The 23,848-nt window shown below is 37.4% G+C and overlaps 1 protein-coding gene and 1 pseudogene across 6 annotated transcripts in view; both read left to right on the top strand.

Moving 5' to 3' along the window:
• The window catches only part of TANC2 (tetratricopeptide repeat, ankyrin repeat and coiled-coil containing 2), a 371,222-nt gene that overhangs the window by 286,512 nt on the left and 60,862 nt on the right, over positions 1-23,848 (top strand). For all 5 annotated transcript variants that reach the window (XM_043465338.1, XM_043465364.1, XM_043465355.1 and 2 more), the window contains 2 exons: positions 9,166-9,397; positions 21,468-21,634. In XM_043465338.1, coding sequence (XP_043321273.1) covers positions 9,166-9,397; positions 21,468-21,634 — 399 coding nt within the window. The remainder of the gene's footprint in view (positions 1-9,165; positions 9,398-21,467; positions 21,635-23,848) is intronic.
• Positions 10,122-10,892, top strand: LOC122439869 (annotated as a pseudogene). The gene has a single exon (XR_006269009.1). The product of XR_006269009.1 is annotated as a 60S ribosomal protein L21-like (transcript).

Genomic DNA, 23,848 nt, shown 5'->3' with positions numbered 1-23,848 from the left:
TATTGGGAAAGTGTTATTTATTTTTAGTAGGAAATTAGTAACTATACTTACTTGAAAACTGATCACATTTTAAATTCCATGGTTGTGCCTTCCTTGAGCACAATATAAATAAATCTCTTTTGTACCTAGAAATGGGATATTTTTTAATTTATACTAAACCTTCTATACAAAATGGCCCCTTAGATTAAAGTTGATGTTGGATTCAATATTTTGAAGACGTTAAATGTTAGAAGTGAGATATACTAGTCATTATTTACACTTAAGGAATATATTTAAAGTTTCATGCTTATTTCTTCCTTAAGCAAAATATAAATACCTCTGTTTGTACGTAGAGATGGAATATCTTAAAGTTTACACTGAGCATTGTGAAACAAATGGCCCCTTAATTAAAATTGAATATTATCCCAGTAATTGCACCACATGTCCCAATTCAGACACAGCTTTGTGCTGTAGAAGCATAGGGCAGAAGTCAGCAACCTTGTTTCTCATCTGTGACAAATGATGAGATCTTTTCAGTTCAGTTTAGTATTTTGATAATGCAAGCTATTATAGGAAAATTAAAAGTACCCTTGAAAAACTTCTTGATTTGATAGAGTTCTTAGTGTCAGTTCTTGTGTATCATTCATTATTATTGATATTTCATAGTATTCTTGAGGCTTCTTATGCTTCTTTGTAATTGAGAACATTGAAGAGTTCTTGCCACAACTTTAGAGCAGTTTTACTTATTGAAGAAACACTTTCCACTTGAAGTAACAGATTTTGCTAGGTCTAGATCTCTTAATGTATTTCCAGTTAATATTATGTATTTCTTCTGAAGTACAGTTGAGGTATGTGGAGATCTCGTTCAGAGCCTTTCCTGGATGTGTGACTTTAGAACAACCATCACTGTTCCAGGTTTTCATTCTGTTATCTGAGTGGTCAGACATGCAGAATTCTCCAGACAGAGAGACTGACTTCTATTTACTGTGCGCATTACGCACATTGAGCTTAGTACTTTTTACATTATATTTGTTATTTCGCTTCTTCATTCTTACCTTGAACCTCTGAGGTGGTCATTATCATCCCCATTTTACAGGTGAGGACACTGTGCTTCAGTGATAGTTCATTTTTCCAGTGTCTTCCTGTTAGTAAATAGCAGAGCTTGGATACAGAGTCAATGTTCACCCCAATAAAGTGAATCACCTTCTCCCCATTTAACAGATACAGAAACTCGCCTCACACTGAGGTTACATAACTCACCAAGATAACTAGAACATGACTTGAAACCATGATTTAAACTGAGGCAGGCAGGCTCCAGAGTCCAGGCTTTTAACCACTGTACTGCTCTCCACTGCGACAGGAAGGATTTTTGTTTAGTGTTCTTTTGGAAAAATCTGTCGATAATTGAAAGTGGCTTCAAAGCAAGAAACTTATAATGAAGGAGCACCTTCCAGAAATTTCGCTGACCTCAAATTCTTTCTTCAAAAAGTTATCTTTTTCAAAAGTGACTAGAAGCTCTTGTCACATTAGGTAAGTTGTCACTGGCTTAATCCTTAAAATAAGAAGCTAATATCTCTTAAATAAGCTAATTAGAGAAACTAGCTAATTTTAAGAAGTGTCATAGAGACACAAAAAGCAGAGGATTTTTACCCCCTAAGGAAATCTATGTAAGAAAAAAAACTGAGATGTCATCCTTGCCAAGAGACTAGTTCTGTACTAAATCAGGATGATGTCAAGTGATCATGGTTCCTGAGCTAGTTGTTGCTACTGTTAAAGGTATCAGCCAAGAAAGTGATCATGTCAGCAGTTCAGAAATGTGTGTTGACCATACTAAGAGACTTACACCACACATACACACACACACTCATAGGGAGACAGGAAAACAAAAAATAACAACAGCAAAGTATGAGATTTGGAGAGAAAAAAAAAAGTATGAGATTTGGTTTAGGTTCCAGTCGGCTCTTTTTGAAAAGACTTACATTTTAGGAGAAATGTGATCCAAACTAAACAGCAAATAACCTATAGATGATGTTTTATAAAATGTGTCTAGGGTTTTTTTCTCTCTAAAAATTAACATCGAAATTTTATAGTGAGACCCAGATGCGTCTACACTCAGGATACTGAATATGGAAACAACCTTATTTATTCATTTCTCAGTTTTGTTTTTTTGCTTTTTAATCTTGTCTCTTCCACTAGATGGGTCAGTATTTAAATAATTGTTCACCACTCTTATCACCAGCTCCTAGCACAACGCCTAGCACAGAAGTATGTGTTAAATGAGTGAATAAATTGTCTGTTCTCTGTACTGAAGTCTGAGTAATCTTTCTAAAACATATTTCTGTTCTTGTTACTTAAAATCTGTCAGTGGCTCCTCCTTGCCCTTAAGTGGAATCCAAGCTCCCTTCTTGAAACTTGACTGTTATCATAAAGGACCTTTACATGCATGGGTATTAAGTTGCTTCATCTGTATTGGTGTGCAACCCCATGGTCTGCAGCCAGCCAGACTCCTCTGTCCATGGGATTCTACAGGCAAGATGCTAGAGTGGGTTGCCATGCCCTCTCCAGATCTTCCTGACCCAGGGATTGAACCCAAGTCTCCTATGTCTCCTGCATTGGCAGGCAGGTTCTTTACTACTAGCACCACCTGGGAAGCCCAGAGGGCCTTTACATTTTCTATCTAGCCCAGGGTTTCTCAGCCTCCACCGTTGACATTTGGGGCCAGATAACTCTTGGTCTGCAGGCTGTCCTTTTCAGTGTACTATGCTTAGGAGTATCCTTGACCTCTGCCCACTATGCAGTGGTATCCTCCCACTCACCGTTGTGCTGACCAAAACTGTCTCCAGACATCACCAAATGTACCCTGGAGAGCAGGACCACCCCAGATGAAAGCCTCTGCTCTGTCTATCTGCTCATATCTCCAGCCTCTCCCCACTCATTCGCATTCTAGCCGCCCTGGAGGTGTAAGGGGATTCACATGTGCTGTCTTCCTCTGCCTGGGACACACCTGCGGCAATCTGCTTGTCATCATCCTTTAGATTTCAGCTTAAGTTTCACCTCTAAGAAGGCTTTTCTGTCTCTCCTTAGTTCCTTAGATGCCCCAGCTTGTGTTACACCTGCATCTTGTATTTCCTATCTCATCATGCTTTTCCCCAGTTCTATCGAGATTAGCTGACATAGAATATTGTATAGTTAAAGATGTACGGCTTAATGATTTGATATGTGTATAAATTTAGTTAATAACCATTGCCTCACATAGTTACAGAATTTTTTGTGTGATAAGAACTTTTAAAATCTATTCTCTCAAGTCATTTTCAACTATATAATGTAGTACTGTGAACTGTAGTCACCAGGTAGCACATTATGGTAATAATAATAATAATAATGTTCCAGATGGATACTGAAATTAGTGGGTAACAATTTGGGGAGGAACAGGATTTGCACTGACTCAAAGTATCTCCTCTAAGATATTTAACTATGAAGGGTAAGATAGTAGCTGTATACTAGAGAAACCTGGCGGAAACCTTTACCTTAGCCAAGCAATCAAGGTCAGCACCACCAGTATCCAGACGTGTCACATCATGAACCCTGTGACATGATCCGCTGAAAAGGACAAAACATCATTTTTGTGGTTTTCTTGCCAAAAAAATCTCAAGTGGAACGTGAGGAAAACACGAGAGGAACTCACATTGACTGATACTCAACAAAGTAATGGATCAGTGCTCTTCAAAAGTGTCAAGGTCATGAAAGACAAAGACTGGGGAGCTCTTACAGACTACAGGAGTCTAAGGAGAAGTAACAACTGGATAGAATGCTGGAACAGAAAAAGGTCATGAGTAGAAAACTGACAAAATTTGAATACTGCCTTTAGTTCATAGTGTTGTGCCAGTGTTATTTCCTGGTTTCAATAATTATGCTATGATTATGTAAGATGTTAAGGGAAGCTGGGTAAGGGATATACGGAAACTCACATCTTTTTGCAACATTTAAATCTAAAATTAGTTCAAAATGAAAAGTTAAAAAAAAAAAATTCTACTGCAAAAAAAAAGAGCTCCAAGCTGGAAAATTACTGAGGCTGAACCCAAGTCTTGAGCTATTCCTAGCTGCCAGTCCCAGGATGCAGATTACAGCCACAGTTGAGGGACAGGAGAAAGGGCAAAGAAAATGTTTTTACCCTGAGCCGCGAGGTCACTAGACACAGGAAAAGCCAAACTGAAGTATTGGGAGGGATGTGCCGAGTAGGAAATTAACCAGGTGGTAGTGAGAGAGTTCAAGAAAGACTGATGAGAAAGAGACAGCGAATAAAAATACCAGAGCATGAAGGAAGGTCAGCGGCAACATTAGAATTTAAGTGATGCTGGGACCTCCCTGGTGGTCCCATGGTTAAGAGCCTGCACTTCCACTGCAGGGGGCACGGATTCGATCAGAATCCTGCATGCCGTGTGGCATGACCCCGAAAAAAAGTTTAAGTGATGCCAATGACAGCTGATGTGAGAGTTGGACCATAAAGAAGGCTGAGCACCAAAGAATCGATGCTTTTAATTGTGGTGCTGGAGAAGACTTAAAGAGTCCCTTGGACAGAAAGATCAAATCAGTCAATCCTACGGGAAATCAGTCCTGAATGCTTATTGAAAGGACTGATGCTGAAGCTGAAGCTTCCAGTACTTTGGCCACCTGATGTGAAGAACTGACTCATCAGAAAAGACCCTGATGCTGGGAAAGATTGAGGGCAGGAGGAGAAGAGGGCAGCAGAGGATGAGATGGTTGGATAGCACCACCGATACAATGGATATGAACTTGGGCAAACTCCAGGGGATGGTGAGGGACAGGGAGGCCTGGCATGCTGCAGTCCATGGGGTCACAAAGAGTCAGACAACTGAACCGCAACAACAATGGCAGTCATTATGTAAATTAAACTTTTATGTCCAAATGAATTCTAGATATTCAAATCTGCCTTTTGTTTTTAAGAGATTGGTTTAATCCTGTCATAGATGATTCATTTCATGTAAAACGTAGCCTGGAACTTTTAACACAAGCCCGACAGGTTGGCTGTCATTCAGTCATTTGATTAGGGTGTTTGATGAGGAATATGCTTAGTTGTATCATTCCTCATGTGTGGCTTTAAATCAAAACCTCTCCCTATCCAAGGCTATACTGACCTCCTGTCTTTTTTTTCTTTTTTCTTTTTTTTTGTATAGTCAGTCTGCAGACCTGCCCTTTTTTTCTTTCTCACAGGAGTAATCTAAAAGTTACCCACTGTCTTCTTCAAAGAATTGATACAGTTCTAGTCATATTAGATATATTTTGCATAGAACTGTTCTAGTCAAAAGTTGAGGGGGACTTCTCTGGTGGTCCAGTGGTTAAGACTTTGTCTTCCATTGCAGGGGCATGGGTTTGATCCCTGGTTGCCAAAAAAAAAAAAAGGAAGCATTATTATAACAAATTCAGTAAAGACTTTAAAAATGGTTCATGTCAAAAAAAATAATAAAAAAATTTTTAAGTTTGGGCATTTAACATAAGGAAAACTCGAGATGGAAAAAAATTAATAATGTAAGAAAAACACAGCTGAAAAAGAAATTTCAGCAAGTCATTGTAAGAGACAGGAGTTCACCAAGGAGAAAAGTTTTACCTGCTGATATATTGTGGGTGGACTACTTCTGAACCATTCCCAGGAAGTTGGAATCAGTCAGTTCAGTCGCTCAGTCATGTCTGACTCTTTGCAACCCCATGGACTGCAGCACACCAGGCTTCCCTGTCCATCACCAACTCCCAGAGCCTGCTCAAACTCATATTCATCGAGTTGGTGATGGCATCCAGCCATCTCATTCTCTGTCGTCCCTTTCTCCTCCTGCCTTCAATCTTTCCCAGCATCAGGGTCTTTTCAGATGAGTCAGTTCTTCACATCAGGTGGCCAAAGTATTGGAGCTTCAGCATCAGTCTTTCCAATGAATATTCAGGTCTGATTTCCTTTAGGGTTGACTGGTTTGATCTCCTTGCAGTCCAAAGGACTCTTAAGAGCCTTCTCCAACACTCCAGCTCAAAAGCATCAATTCTTGGCGCTCAGCTCTCTTTATGGTCCAACTCTCACATCCATCATGACCACTGGAAAAACAGTAGCTTTGACTAGATGGACCTTTGTTGGCAAAGTAATGTCTCTGCTTTTTCATATGCTGTCTAAGTTGGTCATAGCTTTTCTTCCAAGGACCAAGAAGCGTCTTTTAATTTCATGGCTGCAGTCACCATCTGCAGTGATTTTGGAGCCCAAGAAATAAAGTCTGTCACTATTTCCACTGTTTCCCCATCTATTTACCATGAAGTGATGGGACTGGATGCCATGATCTTTGTTTCTTGAATGTTGAGTTTTAAGCCAACTTTTTCACTCTCCTCTTTCACTTTCATCAAGAGGCTCTTTAGTTCCTCATCACTTTCTGCCATAAGGGTGGTGTCGTCTGAAGTTATTGATATTTCTCCTGACAATCTTGATTCCAGCTTGTGCTTCATCCAGCCTGGCATTTTGCATGATGTACTGTGCATATAAGTTAAATAAGCAGGGTGACAATATACAGCCTTGACATACTCCTTTTCCTATTTGGAACCAGTCTGATTTTCCGAGTCCAGTTCTAACTGTTGCTTCTTGACCTGCATACAGATTTCTCGGGAGGCAGGTAAGGTTGTCTGATATTCCAGTATTATTATTCCAATAATACCAGTTGGTCAGGTATGACTGGAATAATAGTGACTGAATACAGGCCATGGTGACTTCCTCAGAGCTGTAGGGAATGATCTGTTACCCTTCACTGAACACTAGCACAGTGAGAGGCTGAAGGAAAAAAACTATTTGTTTCCTATTTGTGTATGTGGGAAAAGTTGTTGATAATGTCAACAGATAATTTGGGAGAAATACCAAGTGTTTTTGACAGATTATATGTACATTTACATACCGTGTAAATGCCTGGAAATATCTAGTAAATGACCTATTTTGAGTCAAAGTACAAATTTCATGAAGATGTTGAATGATCTTTCTACCTGAAGTCTGCAGAGGAGTTAAGATTTTATATTTGGAATACCTAAAAAATTTTAAATTCAAAGAAACAAATGCAGCCCCAGAAGGGGCAACTTTTGCAGTGATCTCTGTTAGTTGAAACTTCAGATAGCCAGGCATGCAGATGATTTTTAATGAAACCAGGGCAAGAATCCTCTTCCTAAATTTTAAACTTTTTATCTTCAAACTTGTATCCCATTAGTTTAGGTAAAGGGTAAGTTATAGTTGATTTGCTCAGCTGTGCTTTGCCTCGACATGGGAAATCAATTGAGATAAAATATGATGAAAGTTCATATTGATTCAGAGATTTACTCTTTTCTTTTTATAAAGTGGAGATTTGTGTCCTTGTGGACATAACCACTGACTTTCACTGTTCATTGAGAGGGCAGATCAGTTGCTGTCAAGTTTTCTCTTTGGGTTCCTTACATTGCGTTTAAGATCAGTAGTAAAGCAGTGATCAATCTATCTACAGAAGAGAGTGGAGATTTCTAAGTACACCTCCTGATTTCCATTTTCACAGTATGCTCAGACATCACTGCTTCACTTACAAACAATTCCTGTCCTCAGCTTTCCATATGTAGTAACATTTCCTGTGTTGTTCAGTTTTTTAAATGTTAATGAGAAGGATTTCAGATTTTTTTTAAAAAACTGATATTTCCAGCATTTGTTAAAGAGCTAGGATGACCATACCTACAGGTTAGGAGTCATTTCAAAGCAGAACACTTTTGTGGATGATTCTGTTCTTTGAGAGCTGGGGTCCCAGTAGTATATCTGCGCATGCTCCTAGGGCAAATTTCAAATGCTTGAAGGTACAAAGGCAGTAGATGAAAAGAAGAGAGTGTACAGAACCTTGATGATGACCGTGATGATGATGGAGAGGAAGAGGAGAAGAGGACATTGATGGTGGTGGTGGTGGCGGCATCCGCTAACATGACTGCACTTCCTATGTTTTGAGCACCATGTCAAGTGTGGTCTGTGCATTCAGGCTGAATCTCCCCTGCAGTTACTTGTTATCTACACAGGCCCATCACTTTTGTAGGTAGTACTGAGCCAACAGAGTGGTCTAGGTTAAAATCACCCTCTGCCCTTCTTGCCCTTGAGGCAAAAGGAACAACCGGAAGATACAAGCAAACACTGCAAATTTAAACAAACAAAAAACAGAGCTTAAAATTGCAAGTTCCATATAGGGTTATCATTACCATCTTTCTAAATTCCATATATATTTGTTAGTACACTGTAATGTTCTTTATCTTTCTGGCTTACTTCACTCTGTATAATGGGCTCCAGTTTCATCCATCTCATTAGAACTGATTCAAATGAATTCTTTTTAACAGCTGAGTAATATTCCATGGTGTATATGTACCATAGCTTCCTTATCCATTCGTCTGCTGATGGGCAATTAGCCTCCAACTAATAAAAATAAATGAAAAAAAAGAAAGAAAGAAAGAAAAAATAATTGCAAGTTTCAGCCAGACTGGCTAGACCCTAGATGATATTAAGATGCATGCATTTTCTGAGTTCTTTGAATTTAACACATGCATCTGACAAAAATCTCACTCCTTCTCCCTATTATCTAATTCTGATCCTCTCTGTCTCTGGGTGCTCAGAAAACTATTTAGTGCTAATTCTTAAGTCTGAGTTATTTTATTTTCTATGAGACTGATTATAACACAATTATAATTTTTTAAATATGCCTAATAAACATATGTTTGTTGAGTCTAACATATGGTATTTCTCTGGTTATTCTATTCCTAATGCTTTGTTACAGTATCAGATTGTTTCATGTACTACTTCATGCTGAATAAATATTAGAGATATTAATCTTTATTCTCAGGCCTACTTCCTATTTTAATTAGAGGAAAAGCTCAGTTTGTATTTATAAGTTTTAACCATGAATTATGGTACCATACACATACAAGAGAAATATTGGGTCAAATTTCTGATATTAGATAAATCAGGGCGATTTCCAAGTTAACAGCTTTTGTTTTCACTTGAAGAAGTTGAGGAGTGGGGTGACAGAGGACAGTGTTAGAGAATAACCATGCAGTAACCATGACCACCTTAGTGACTAAACACACACACGCACGACCCTGACTGCTGCCCTTGCTGCTGATCAGCCTGTCTCTGTGCTCACCTTTCTTTCTTAGGTGGTTGCCTATCACTACTGCCAAGCAGATAACGCCTACACCTGCCTGGTGCCTGAGTTCGTCCACAACGTTGCTGCCCTGCTCTGCCGCTCCCCTCAGCTGGCAGCCTATCGGGAGCAGCTTCTCCGGGAGCCTCACCTCCAGAGCATGCTGAGCCTTCGGTCCTGCGTTCAAGACCCCATGGCCTCCTTCCGGAGGGGAGTGCTGGAGCCCCTGGAGAATCTCCACAAAGGTACAGATGAGGTGCAGGGCAGGTGGAAGGTGGAGGCTCTGGAGCCCAAGTTCACCTGGGGGCATGTTATAGAAATGATTATTTTTATCACACTGCCAAAACTTAAATGTTCCTACAGGGTACAGTCAACAAATAAAAGGTTTTACTCAGCGAAAAAAAAAAATAAGAAATTCCTCTAGGAATTGGTACTTCCTCCTCTCTGCGTAAAAATTCTCATTCTCATTTCCCAATATAATGCATTCTTCTTGAACTAAAGACAGTTGAGCTTCCAGTCCTTTCTGTGGAGTTCAAATAGATCACTAGAGCCATGGCTCCCACTCCACGCCATGGAGTTGCTATGGTTACAAACATCCTCAGTCTTTATATTTGCTTTTTTTTTATTACTCCACAGTCAGGCAAAATGAAAGGGTTACATAACTGTGTGTATGCAAAAAAAATTACTTAATCATCCACTAAAAGGTATTAAGATATTTTTAAGAAGTGGGGGGAAGTGATCATGTCCATGACTTTTCTTTGTTTTAACTCTGCAACTCTGGTGGTATTGTTTTTCAGTTGTGTCCGACTCTTTGCAGCCCCATAGATTGCAGCATGCCAGGCTTGCCTGTTCCTCACTGTCTCCCGGAGTTTGCTGAAACTCATGTCCATTGATTCAGTGATGCCATCCAACCATCTCATTCTCTGTCACCCCCTTCTCCTGCCCTCAATCTTTCCCCGCATCAGGGTCTTTTCCAATGAGTCAGCTCTCTGGTATTGGCCGAGGCCTAAGTGTAACTACCTCATTCTTCACTTCTGCCCCTTCCCCAGCATGTTCTGTCTATGCTGGGATCCGAAGAAAAGGACCTGAGTGAGCGTGAGATGCCTGAGCAATCCTGTTTATCCCAGAGACTTACATACTTTCCTTGAGCATTTCTCAGGTACTCGTATAAGAATTTGCATTCTCGCTTTTTCGGCCGGAACTGCCATCTTCCAGTAATTTGCCAAAATGACCAACACAAAGGGAAAGAGGAGGGGCACCCGCTACATGTTCTCTAGGCCTTTTAGAAAACATGGAGTTGTTCCTTTGGCCACATACATGCAAATCTACAAGAAGGGTGATATTGTAGATATCAAGGGAATGGGTACTGTTCAAAAAGGAATGCCCCACAAATGTTAACCATGGCAAAACTGGGAGAGTCTACAATGTTACCCAGCATGCTGTTGGCATCATTGTAAACAAACAAGTTAAGGGCAAGATTCTTGCCAAGAGAATTAATGTGTGTATCGAGCATATTAAGCACTCTAAGAGCCGAGATAGCTTCCTAAAATGTGTGAAGGAAAATGATCAGAAAAAGAAGGAAGCCAAAGAGAAAGGGACTTGGGTTCAGCTGAAGCGCCAGCCTGCTCCACCCAGAGAAGCACACTTTGTGAGGACCAATGGAAAGGAACCTGAACTGTTGGAACCCATTCCCTATGAATTCATGGCCTGAAGGGTGTAAAAATAAAGACCTGGACTGTACAAATGTTTCTCTTAATTGAGTAGAGGTGTTGTGTCCAAATTCAGTGGGTGATGTCTTTTCAAATTTAGTGTTTTTTCTTCCTTAAAGATGTAAGATAGTTTGTTGTTCAGTATGCTCCATTTTTTAATAAATTGACAGATATTATTTAAAAAAAAAAAAAGAATTTGCATTCTCCTGGCCACTGTCTCCAGTTATGTCGACTTCCATGCTGATCACTGTGTATCAGAGTTTTTCTTCTTGACTCCGATGACCTCTGTCTATAGCTCTGCTACCTACCAATTAGCTTTCCCACACCCTAGACTTTTTTAACATTGAGATTTCTCCACAAATATTTTAAATGTCTTTTCTGTCCATTCAGTCAACCTTTAAATCCCATTAATTGTGCCTTCTTGATGTTTCTCACGTCTGAAGATCATTCCTGCCACTGTCACCCGAAAGGCTGCTCAGCTGCCTGTGGCATCACGTCTGTGTGGCTGCCTTTCCTGGTCTTTGGTCTTCTGGTCTAGTGCTGTGTTCACATCATAACACATTTGGAAAATTATTCAAATGTATATAGCACACAAGGATAAAAAATGAAGACTCCTCATGGCTGGACATCTCTGGCTCTGAGGCTACAGCTGCATGGAGCTCCTGATGCCCAGAGGGCTGAAGGGATTCATGTTTAGGCTCATCTCTAACTCATTCATGGCATTCCTGGCGGGTAATATCTGCCCCAGTCTCTACAGTCTTCTAGACTTTACGTACTGCTTCCAGATAGAGCTTTGTAGAACAGTGCTCTGGTCGCTGAAATTCCCTGTTTGGAAACCTCCAGTGACTCCCTGTTACCTCACTGAATTAACTTTCAGCTCCTTACTCTGTCATTTAAGGTATTTAATGGCCTGGAGCCAACCTACTTTCCAGCCATATGATCTACTTTTACCTTATGAACCCTGTGCTTACATATAAACCAAAATATTCACAAATCCCTAAATACTTCCTTACATTTTCCTGCCTCCATACATCTGCTCATTGATTCCTTTTCTTGATATGCCTTCTCCTCACATCTCAGAATCCTACCCATCTTTCATGGACCACCTTAAATACCGCCTTATTCATGAAATACCTGCTGATCCACCTGCTTCCTCCAGTAAGTTATAGTGTCCTTCCAAATTGACATTAGGGTTTTTTTTATATCTTACTTATGGTACTTCATGTATTACTACATGTTTAATAGAACTTAAATTTTTGTTACTAAAATTTATTGAACTTTTATTATATGTCAGATATACTTTGTGCTTTATAGGAATTAGTTATTTCTGTACTTATTCCTTTGTCTGAATTGTATCCTGTTGAGGCTAAGAACTTATTCAGCTTTTATCCTTCATGGTGATTACCTCAACCATGAATGTAGCAGGCATTTCAGGACATAAATTTTGAACAAATAAGTGAAGATAGAAACTGATCCCATATATGGGTACCTTGAGGGAAGGTCAGTGATACAGGATCTACATCTTAATGCTAATTTAAGAATATTCAAATGCTTGCTGGCTCAGCTCTAGATTCTCAACTGTAATTCATGTGTTTTATAATTTTGCTACTAGATATATTTGCTGCTCATTTAGGTCTCCACAACCAGCTTTAGATATCCCCATTGATAAATGTTCTCTGAGTGAATTTAATTATTCTATCAAATTACCATGTTCTTACCCTGAAAACAAAATCACCATTATGAGCAACAGCTGGAAACACAATTTGTAAAATAAATGAGATACTGAAAATTATTTGATTAATCCCAAAGAAGACTGGAAAGAAAAAACAGAATATTTATATATTTTTTTAGTATGGAACAAGCAAAATGAAAGACTTAAATCAACTGTATCAGTAATTACATTAAATTTAAATGGACCAAATAATTCTGTTAAAAGGCAGAAACCATCAGACTGGATTATAAAAGCAAGACCCAATAATATGCCATGTGCAGGAAAGGTTATTTAAAGACACAGATTCAAAGTGAAAGAGTAGAAAAATATATACCCTATAAATGTGGAGCATAAGAAAGCTGGAGTGAGTATATTCATGTGAGGAGGAGTGGACTTCATGACAAGGAGTATTACCAGAGGGGCATTTGATAAACATAAAAGGACGAGTTCATCAAAAGATAAAATAATCCTAAATGTGCATGAACATAATAGTGAAGTTTCAAAATACATGAATCAAAAACTAATAGAACTAAAGAGCTAAATAGACAAATAATTATAGTTGGAGATTTTAACTTCTCTGTCTCAATAACTGTTAGCACAAATAGACAGAAAATTAGTAAGTATATAGAAGATTTTAACAACACTGTCAACCAACTTGACCCAGTTGGCATTTATAGAACACTGTCAATAACTGCATAATACACATTCTTTTCAAGTGCACAAGGATTGTATCTGGGCCACAAAATAAGTCTGAATTCAAAAAACTAAAATCTTACAGAAAATGTTCTCTGAGATAATGGAATTTAATTAGAAATAAATACACAGAAAATCCCCAGATATTTAGGAATTTAGCTGTGTACTTCTAAACAACCCATGAGACAAGGAAGAAACCACAGAGGAAATTATAAAAACTTCAAACTGAGTAGTAAAAAGTCAGTGATTAAGTTTATGACTTAATAAACTAGAAAAAAATGAGAAAAATAAACCCAGAGTAAGCAGAAAGAAATAATAAAAAGCAAGAGCTGCAATCAGTGAAACAAAAAAAATTAATATTTTTAAAAATTAAAATTTATAGCAATAAATTCAACAACTTAAATTGGGCAAATTCTATAAGAAACACAACTTACACAAAAGTGACTCAAAAGGAAAGAAGAAAATCTGAATAGCTCTTATCTTTTTAACTTATAGCTCTTACCTATTTAAGTTCAAATGAAAAAAAACCTCTAAAAAGAAAACTCCAGGTTCAAATGGTTTTATTACTGAGCTGTATCCAGCATTTAAAGAAGAAATAATATAAATAAGTGTTTTCAGAAAATGAAAGAGACGAGAACATTTCTCAGTTTGTTTTATTAGACAAGCGTACTGCTAAAACCAACATATGGTAAGGACCATACAAGAAAAGAAAATTACAGGCAAGAATTCCTCATGACCATAATAGCAAAATCCTGGGAAAAACAAAATAGCAAATTGATTAGTTCTACTTGATCAGGAATATAATGTTTAACATTTGAAAGTTAATTAGTGTGACTCATCATACTCGCAGGATAAATGAGAAAATCTATGTCTTTATATAAACATATATTTATAACCTCAATAAATGCAGAAAAATAAAATTACAATTAATATTTAAAAAGGTCTGCAAACTAGGAATAGAAGGAAACTTAGTCTCATAAAGGACAACTCCAAAACATATACCATGAAATGTTAAATACATTTCCCCTTTTATCAGGAACTCGGTGACTTACTTTCAAAATTCCTCAGTGGTCCAAGCTAGCACAGTTAAGAAAACAAACAAGCAAAAATAAATAAATAAATAAAAATAAAATAAAATACAGATTGTCCTGGAAAAAATAAAAATAAATAAAATTAGCACAGAGATAAACACTCTAAAAATAAAAAAAAAAGAAAACAAACAAGCAAACAGTATGAAGACTGGAAAGGAAGAAGTAAAACTTGCTTTATTTGCTGATGAGCTTGTTTACTGAAACACTCTATGGAATCTACAAAAGAAAAGAAAAACCTACTAGAATTTGTAAATGTAGAGCTATCATTGATATGGTCAATATGTGATATCTATTGTGTTTATTTTGGATGACATCACCAACCCAATGGACATGAGTTTGAGCAAGCTCCGGGAGTTGGCGATGGAGTTGGAGTTGCAGCCTGCCGTGCTGCAGTCACTGAGCGACTGAACTGAACTGAATTGTGTTCAACTCAGCTGAAAAGTGAAATTTAAAAAGTAGTGTGGCAGTTTTAAAACATGGCTGCAAATTCTTTGACATTCCTCCCATCCAGAGTTAGGGTGTGTATCTCCTTCCCTTGACTGCTTCAACCAAGAAAATATGACAGAATGATGCTGTGTATAGTTGAGGCTAGGTTGTAAATGGCCACGCTGCTCCCATCTCATCTACTGAAACACTTGTGTTTGGGAGATGCATTGCCATGTCGTGGGCTTCCCTGGTGGCTCAGTAATAAAGAATCCGCCTGCTAATGCAGAAAATGCAGGTTCAGTTCCTGAATCAGGAAGATCCCCTGGAGAAGGAAATGACAACCCACTCCGATATTCTTGCCTGGGAAATCCCATGGACAGAGGGTCCTGGCGAGCCCATGAGGTCGCAAAAGAGTCAGACACAACTCGGCAACCAAACAACAACAATTGCCATGTGAAAAGACTGCCTACTTTGAGTTTATCAAGAAGTACAGACCACATGTAGCAGCCATATTGATGTAAGTTTTCCAGTTGACTGTTATAGTCAATCAAGTCATTCTGGCCCTGATACCAAAACATGTGAGTTTTTATTGCAGATGATTCCATTTCCCAGCCATTTGAGTAACAGCTTTTTGGTGCACCAGTAGATAACTGGAGCAAATACTATTTTCTATAGAATCAAAATGCCTAAGAATAAATTTAACAAAAGGTGTGTCAAGAGTTCCACTATGAGAACTACAAAACATGCAAAGCAAAATTAAAGAAGTTAGTAAATGGAAGAGATATGCCATGTTTGTAGATTGGAGTTTTTCCCCAAACTGGTCTATAGATTCAATATAATCCCAATCAAAATTCCAGCAGGATTTTTTTTTCTATTTACAACTTTCAGAAATTCAAAGAACCATGAATAGCCAAAGCAATCTTAAAAAAAAAAAAAAGAATTGGAAGACCAGCAGTTACAGGCCAACAGTACTGGTTTCAAGACTTAATATAAAGCTGTAGAAATCATGACAGGTAGTAATGTGTTAGTAAATGTTTAACAATCAGCCCAGGGATAGGGGCCTGATTTGACCATAAAAAACTTAACAGTCAGCTCTCATGAACCAACTTGAGCTAGCTCTAGCACTCCACTGACAAAGTGGTATTCCGACAAGGAGAGAGAAATAAATCAATGGAACACAGTGGAGAATCCAAAGATAAGCCCACGATATGGAGTCAGTTGACCTTCTTCAAAGATGCCAAGATAATTTGGAAAAAAGAATTTTTTGTCATTAAATGATGCTACAACAACTGGATACCAGTATGGGAAAAAATGAATCTCAATCCTTTCTTGCATCATACACGAAAATTAACTTGAGATCGTATCCAAAATATAAAAGCGATATCTCTAAAGCTAATAGAAAAAACTTAGAATATCTTCACAACCTTGGGGGTAGGTAAAGATTTCTTAGATCCTAAAAATCGTTAATCATGTAAGAAAAAATTAATAAATTGGACTTCATCAAAATTTTTAATATCTGCTCAACATAAGATACTACTAAGAAAAAGGAAAAGAAAATCACAAAGGGGAAGAAAATAAGTCACTCTCCGTGTCATGTGTGTATGCGACATAGCTTATATCCATGGTATTTAAAGAATTTCAGTAACTTATTGAAAAAAGGATAAAGCAGTTCTGAAATGGACAAAAGATTTAGGTGCTTCACAAAAGAAGATATATAAATAGCCTACCAGCACATAAAAAGGTATTTGCCATCATTAGCCATCAGGCAAATACAAATTAAAATCACAATGAGATACCACTTTACACACACCACAATGGTTAAAATTTTTAAAGTTGAGCATCAAATGTTGATGAGGTATACAACTAGAACCCTTACATTATCACTGGTGGGAGTTTAAAGTGGTACAACTACTTTGGAAAACTAGTTGGCAGTTCCTTATAAAGTTAAATATGAATCTGCCTTATGACCAAGCAATTTCAAGCAAAATACGTTTTAGGTAGATGTATTTACCCAAAAGAAATGAAAACATATATCTACAAAAAGACTCATGCAAGAATGTTTATATCAAAGATTATTCATAGTTGTTAAGAACTGAAAACACCCCCAAAGATCCTTCAACAAAAGCATACATAAATTGTATATTCATTTGATGCATATTAAATGAATTCTTAATATGCTTCTTAGTAATAAAAGGAACCAATTAATAGTACATTCAACAATGTATTGATAAGATGAATCTCAAAAACTTTATGTTAATCATAAGCAAGTATAGTCAATGGTGATGTGAATCACAACAGTGGTGTCTGTTGAGCACTGGACCTCTGGGGTGATGGAGATGTTCTGTCTTTGCTCAGGATGTTAGTTACAAGGGTATATGTATTTGTCAGAACTCACCAATGTGTACGGTTTAGATCTTCACAATGAACTGTATTAATTATATATTAATTTTTATCACAATAGTTTTTAAAATAGGGAATTTTTTAAGGTAACTGGAGTTTTCTTCCCAGGAAGGTTCAGTAGAATACAGCTTCTATTTAAATTCAGGAGCTACATTTCAACTTATATATTTTTCTTTAAAAAATGAGAGTCAACATTTTTCACATTTCTTTAAGGTTCTACAAGTGTGGTGGCTAAAACACAAACACAAATACATATAAAACAAATGTTTCAAAGTTTCTTGATGAACTTTTGCTTCGGCCATCAAGATGAAATGCAAGGTGATACTTATTTGTTATCACAACTAAAAGGAAGTGCACGTGAAGTGCAGCTTTTTTGAAGAAAAAATGTTGTCTTATGTGAGCCTTCTTTTCATTTTTGAGAATCCCTATATAATACACCAGTAATATTAATACAGTAGAATCTCATGCACTAGGATCCAGTTTTGCCTTTAGTTCTAGCTGTCGACTCTTCTCTTGCAGTCTCTTTAATTCTTATTTCTCTCAGGTATCTAGGGAGAGTCTTAGAACAGGACTACTAAGGAAGACAGTTCAAGTATTTACTAAGCATATATGTAAGTGAGGGCAGTGGGGCATCCCTGATGAGTACATATGTACAGGGAATTTAAAACAAGAGTTAACGGGCTTCGGAGACCTTTCCAGGGACTTGTCAGCCAGAACAGTGGCTCCTAAGCATCAGTCCATTTAAAGTTTTCATTGGTTCATGACAAAATAAGAAAATAGAAACAGCCTAGAATTTGTGTGGATGTAAAACACAGATGCAGTTTTGCATAGACATATATGTAAAAGTTAGATAACATCCCTCTTCTTCTAATGTTAAAATATTTTTTAGTCTATGAAATAATGGTAGTAGTTGTACTGTACATGTTCTTACATGGCAAATTATGAAGCAGATCCTTCATCGATCCCCAATTTTTTAAAAATTTTCATTGATAAAATCTTTTAAAAGCTACTGAGTCAGAGTATGTATTTAAATATACAAAGTTTGAAATAAGCAAGCATTCTTGTAAGGCTGGTTGCATTTGAAAGGCAAAGTCTAAAGATCACTAAGGTCTCACTTCTTAAATTTATAATTGAGAGACCTCATCATTTAGCAAAAGAAAAGGAAATTTTTTAGGTTTAAGTGATTCACATTTTTTAAAAAAGAAATGATATATTGTCTAGTCATGAGATGAATATTCTAGTCTATTGGGAATTTATGGAAATGAAAATTTAATTTAATTAGCATTTGAGTTATTTCATTCATTAAGATGTTGAGATGATAATTTAGAGCATGTTCTTGATCTTGATGCTTGAAATGTTTTCCCAAAGAAAATTTCAACAGATGCGTGCATTATCATCAGCCTTTTTCTCCACTTGACAATCATGGCTTTCTTACGAAGGAAGCCTGGGTGAAGTTAAAGGAGGTCTGACTGAAGTGGTGGAGACAGTGGTGTGCTTGTAAATTTTAACAACCAGCTGTAGGAAGGAGGGCTTATAACATTTGTGGTTAAGAGTTAGACACAACTTAGCGACTAAACAACAACAAATTGTATAAATAAATAGTCCCACTTGGACCAATTTGAAGCTACCAGTTGCTTAACAACAAACTCCTGAAAATATTTCAGTGGATTCTCCTGAACCAGCACAGGATGGCTCCAGCACACCACGGGGTGGGGTTGGTGATGGTACTCACTAACTGAGGACAGCTGTAATGTATCTGCCAAGCAGATTGCAATAAAGACATGATTTTGCTTAAAGGAGCCAAGGTCTCAAAGTCAAGAACTTAAGAACCCCCCATTTGGTGGGTAAATTCCAATTTGTTCCAACCAGCTCCTCTCTCTTCCTAAATTCTTTTTATTCCCTAAAGGAACCGTGTATTTTCTTAGCTCTACATCATCTAGATGACATTTCATTAATAATCATTGTTAATAGAGCTGAAATCCATCATTTCTCTTCCTAAAGTCACCAGATGAAAGTAATACTTGAAACTTCATAATTTGAGAACTGATATATAAGTACTTAAGCTATTGAAATTAAATTTCTTTATGTAAAGCTAGTACTTTAGGGGGGAAATATAAAGTTGTATTAATCATGCAAAAAATCTGCATACAATTTGAAACAAAAATATATCGAGTTTTGATTGGTTTTGACTCTTTCAAAGGCTAACAGAGCCAATGTGGTACCGAAGTCCACAGACTTCCTTCTGTCCCCAGCTTCACCTTCTTTTTCTTCCTCACATGTTTCCTGCTTCAATCATCCCATGACTTCTCTCTTTCTTCCCCCCTGCTTTCCTCTTTTCAGAACCTCTAAGTTCAGTTCAGTCACTCAGTTGTGTCTGACTCTGCAGCCCCATGGACTGCAGCACACTAGGCTCTCCTGTCCATCACCGGCTCCTGGAGCTTACTCAAACTCATGTCCATCAAGTCGGTGATGCCATCCAACTACCGCATCCTCTGTAGTCCCCTTCTCCTCCTGCCTTCAGTCTTTCCCAGCATCAGGGTCTTTTCCAGTGAGTCAGCTCTTCGCATCAGGTAGCCAAAGTATTGGAGCTTCAGCTTCAGCATTAGTCCTTCCAATGAACATTCAGGACTGATTTCCTTTAGGATGGACTGGTTGGATCTCCTTGCAGTCCAAGGGACTCTCAAGAGTCTTCTCCAACACCACAGTTCAAAAGCATCAATTCTTCGGTGCTGAGCTTTCTTTATAGTTCAACTCTCACATCCATACATGACTACTGGAAAAACAATAGCCTTGACTAGATGGACCTTTGTTGGCAAAGTAATGTCTCTGCTTTTTCATATGCTGTCTAGGTTGGTCATAGCTTTTCTTCCAAGGAGCAAGTGTCTTTTAATTTCATGGCTGCAGTCACCATCTGCAGTGATTTTGAAGCCCAAGAAAATAAAGTCTGTCACTGTTTCCACTGTTTCCCCCCCTATTTGCCATGAAGTGATGGGACCGGATGCCATGATCTTAGTTTTCTGAATGTTGAGTTTTAAGCCAGCTTTTTCACTCTCCCCTTTCACTTTCATCAAGAGTCTCTTTAGTTCTTCACTTTCTGCCATAAGGGTGGTGTCATCTGCGTATCTGAGGTTATTGATATTTCTCCCAGCAGTCTTGATTCCAGCTTGTGCTTCATCCAGACCGGCATTTCGTGTGATGTACTCTGCATATAAGTTAAATAAGCAGGGTGACAATATACAGCCTTGACGTACTTCTTTTCCTATTTGGAACCAGTCTGTTGTTCCATGTCCAATTCTAACTGCTGCTTCTTGACCTGCATACAGATTTCTCAGGAGTCCTCCTGCCTTAGAACCTGTGAAGGCCCTGCTAACTAGGAACTTTCCTTTGTTCTTTGCAATTCATTTATACTGCAGTGTTCATTCAGCCTGGAGATTTTTTAATCTCTAATTATTCAATATTGTTTGAGAATCAGTAAGCATTTCATGGGAGTAGAAGCCTGAAATCTTACCAAGTCTTCTTCTATAGTCCAGCCAGCCCTAAAGATAAACTGATTTTGTCAATTAGGATAGTATAAAGTCCAGGAGGGAACAGGAAACAAAAGGGGCAGATAGTTGTCTTTTCTACATGACTCCTTCCCTGGGAAAATCACATTGAGGGTCTGGTCTCATTGAAGCTGCTTCAGATGTAGTCTAGGAAGCTGCTAGTTCTATAAGATCTCGGAATCCAGCCTGCCTAGTGTAGGTCTGTCTACTGGCTGAGATTCCTTTTCTCTGTCCCTCCATCTCTTCCATCCCACTGCACATTCACATATAATCCTATATACTGCTTTGTACTTCAGATTAAACTTTTTACTTATTTGTTTATTTTTGGCAGTTCCCAGAGGAACATGTGATATTGTTCTAAGACTGTCAGAAGGGTTGGAACAAAACATTCTTTTCCAGCTTTTTCAAGTGTGTGAGAAAAATGAATTTACGTGTGCAGATTCTCATACATGCAGTGCTCAGACTGTCTCATAGCTGATAACATGGGAGAAATGTTGATGATGATACATGTGCTTTATAGATTATTCATGTGACAAATGTATTCGTACCTGGTGAAAAACAAAATGAACTCACTAAATGAATTATTCCGTGTCTTTATAATAAATTATGTGCGCTGAGCATTCACTAAATACACAGAGACCTTTTTAAATTTTTTCTTCCAAATAGATACATGATTAAAGACCCAAAAAGAGCTCACTTATATACTTGGTAATTATTTAGTAATTTGTTTCTTTCTGTCTCAGAGAGAAAAATTCCAGATGAAGATTTCATCATCTTAATTGATGGATTAAATGAAGCAGAATTTCACAAACCGGATTATGGGGATACAATTGTATCATTTCTGAGTAAAATGATTGGAAAATTTCCTTCCTGGCTCAAACTAATTGTAACAGTTAGAACCAGTTTACAGGTATGTATTTGTTTCCTTTTGGACCCATAAATTATTTCCCTTGGAAAGTGCTTAAACTGAAAAAGTTTAGGTCCTTGTACCCTTAGTAGTGAGCTTTTCTAAATCTCTGCCATGTTTTAGAGCACTGGCAAGAGTAATTCCCGAAGAGAATATTTTGAGAGTAAGTGGTACTGTCTAGAGAGACCATTTTCAGTATTTGACTGTCTTAGCTCAAATTCCCATTCCCATTGCTCTGGGTAAGTTCTAATAAAGTGTCCCTCAAAATAGCATGAAAAGAAAGTCCATTTTTCTAGGCTTTGTCCTGAGGATAGCAAAGCAAATAGATCCTCTAACATGTTTACTGTTTGACTTTTGTTTTATATTTTTTATCATTTAATGCCAGGCAAAATCCAGTTCAGTGTATAGTATAGAGTCAGATTTTCCAGTTCTTCCTTCTGTTTCTCAACTTTTCATAGCATGAAGATGGACTTTCTTCTGTATATACCTTTTTCTAAGAAATATTGGCACTATTCAGGCTTTATATTAAATTTACTACCCCTGGGAGATAATTTTTTTTAATTACCTTCTCTGTTTACTCACTGACCACTCATTTTATGGCCTGGAATAATGACTAGGAATGTTGGAACTGAATCTGTAGACACATGGGCTAAGGATAAATGAAATGACTCCACCTTCTCTACTGTTCACAGTATACCTGAGTTGATATTTTCCTTCTTTACATATTCACACTTGGTTTGAAACAGGGTTTCTCAGTTTTTTTTTCCCCAAACCATAGCTTCTTTTGATGAACATTAAAATCTCACATTGGGACTTCCCTGGTGGTCCAGTGGCTAAGACTCCCCACGTTCCCAATTCATGGGGGCCCAGGTTCAATCCCCTAGTCTAGGAACTAGTTCCCATATGCGGCAACTAAGAGTTCACCTGTGGCTATGCTGCACCTGCCACAACTAAAGATCCCATGTGCGGCAACAAAGGTCGAAGGTCCTGAGTGATGGAGCTAAGACCTGGCACAACCAAATAAATAAATTTTTTAAATATAATAAAAATTAAAAATCAAATCTCACATTATATATCCATCCCACTATTTTGATGCAACACCCTTATATCAGTAGTCAACATACAGAAAATAGCCTCAATGCCCTCCTTTTCCCCACTCTCAGGCACTTAGTATTTTTCCTGCAGATTGACCAGTTAAGGTCAATCTGCCTTCCTTGATCAGAAACTGTACTTCTAATTCTGACCATCAACTTGCAGATGTTCATTATTAAGATCTCAAAGTAATTTGAGTTAAATTAAAATAAATCAACATAAATGTATCTTTATAACTAAAAGTTATGTAATCTACCATTATTGGTCAGTAGCTTGATTGTTAAAAGATGAAGGGTGAATAAAATAAACTTCCAGGAACACAGTCTGACTAGTTTTACTAAATATACACTTAGATAATATCTTTGCTTATATTTTTACATTATGCCATGTGCAATCTCAAAAGATGTTTTAAGTATGACTTGGTAGACCAGATGACTAACTTTTCGGCTGTGCCAAAGAATAGGAAAAGTATTATGTTTGAAAAGTCAGTATCTTCATAAATCAAGGCCAGCAATAACTTTTCAGATACTTCATTCACTTCAACTCATAACTTTTTTTTCTCTTTCTTTTTTAGTTTTTAAATTATGAAAGTATGATAATGCATTTACAGGAGACTTGGAAAATACAGAACAAGGTTACATATAGTTCCACTATATATTACAATTATTTTAAGTAGCTAAATTAACCAGTAACTTTTTAAAATTATTTTTATTTAGCTCTGAAAATGAAATAATTCACAGATCTTTTGAAATGAACCCTCATAATTGATCATTCATTATTTCCACAAACATTTGTTAAGTATATCAAGTGTAAAAGCTTATTTTTAAGAACTAAGAATAGGACAGTGAGCAAGATGGACAATATTCCTCATAAAGCTTATTTTCTAGTGAGGAACACAAATAATAAGACAAATTAGCATATGTTAAAATTTAGGCAGTGTTAGTGCTATGAAGATAGATAAAGCAGTGAAGAGATAAATGGGGATGACAGTTATTTTACATAGAACAGATAGGAAAGGCCTCTCCAAGGAGCCTTGTAATGTGATGAAATCTGATTTACCTTTTTAAAAGATTTCTTTGGCTCCTGGCTATGTAGATAATAAAATGTAGGGGATCAAGAATGGAA

The sequence above is a fragment of the Cervus canadensis genome, chromosome 1, assembly GCF_019320065.1.
Source record: "Cervus canadensis isolate Bull #8, Minnesota chromosome 1, ASM1932006v1, whole genome shotgun sequence".
Classification (NCBI taxonomy): domain Eukaryota; kingdom Metazoa; phylum Chordata; class Mammalia; order Artiodactyla; family Cervidae; genus Cervus; species Cervus canadensis.
The sequence above is the reverse complement of the archived record's forward strand: the minus strand, read 5'-3'. Positions and strand labels throughout refer to the sequence as shown.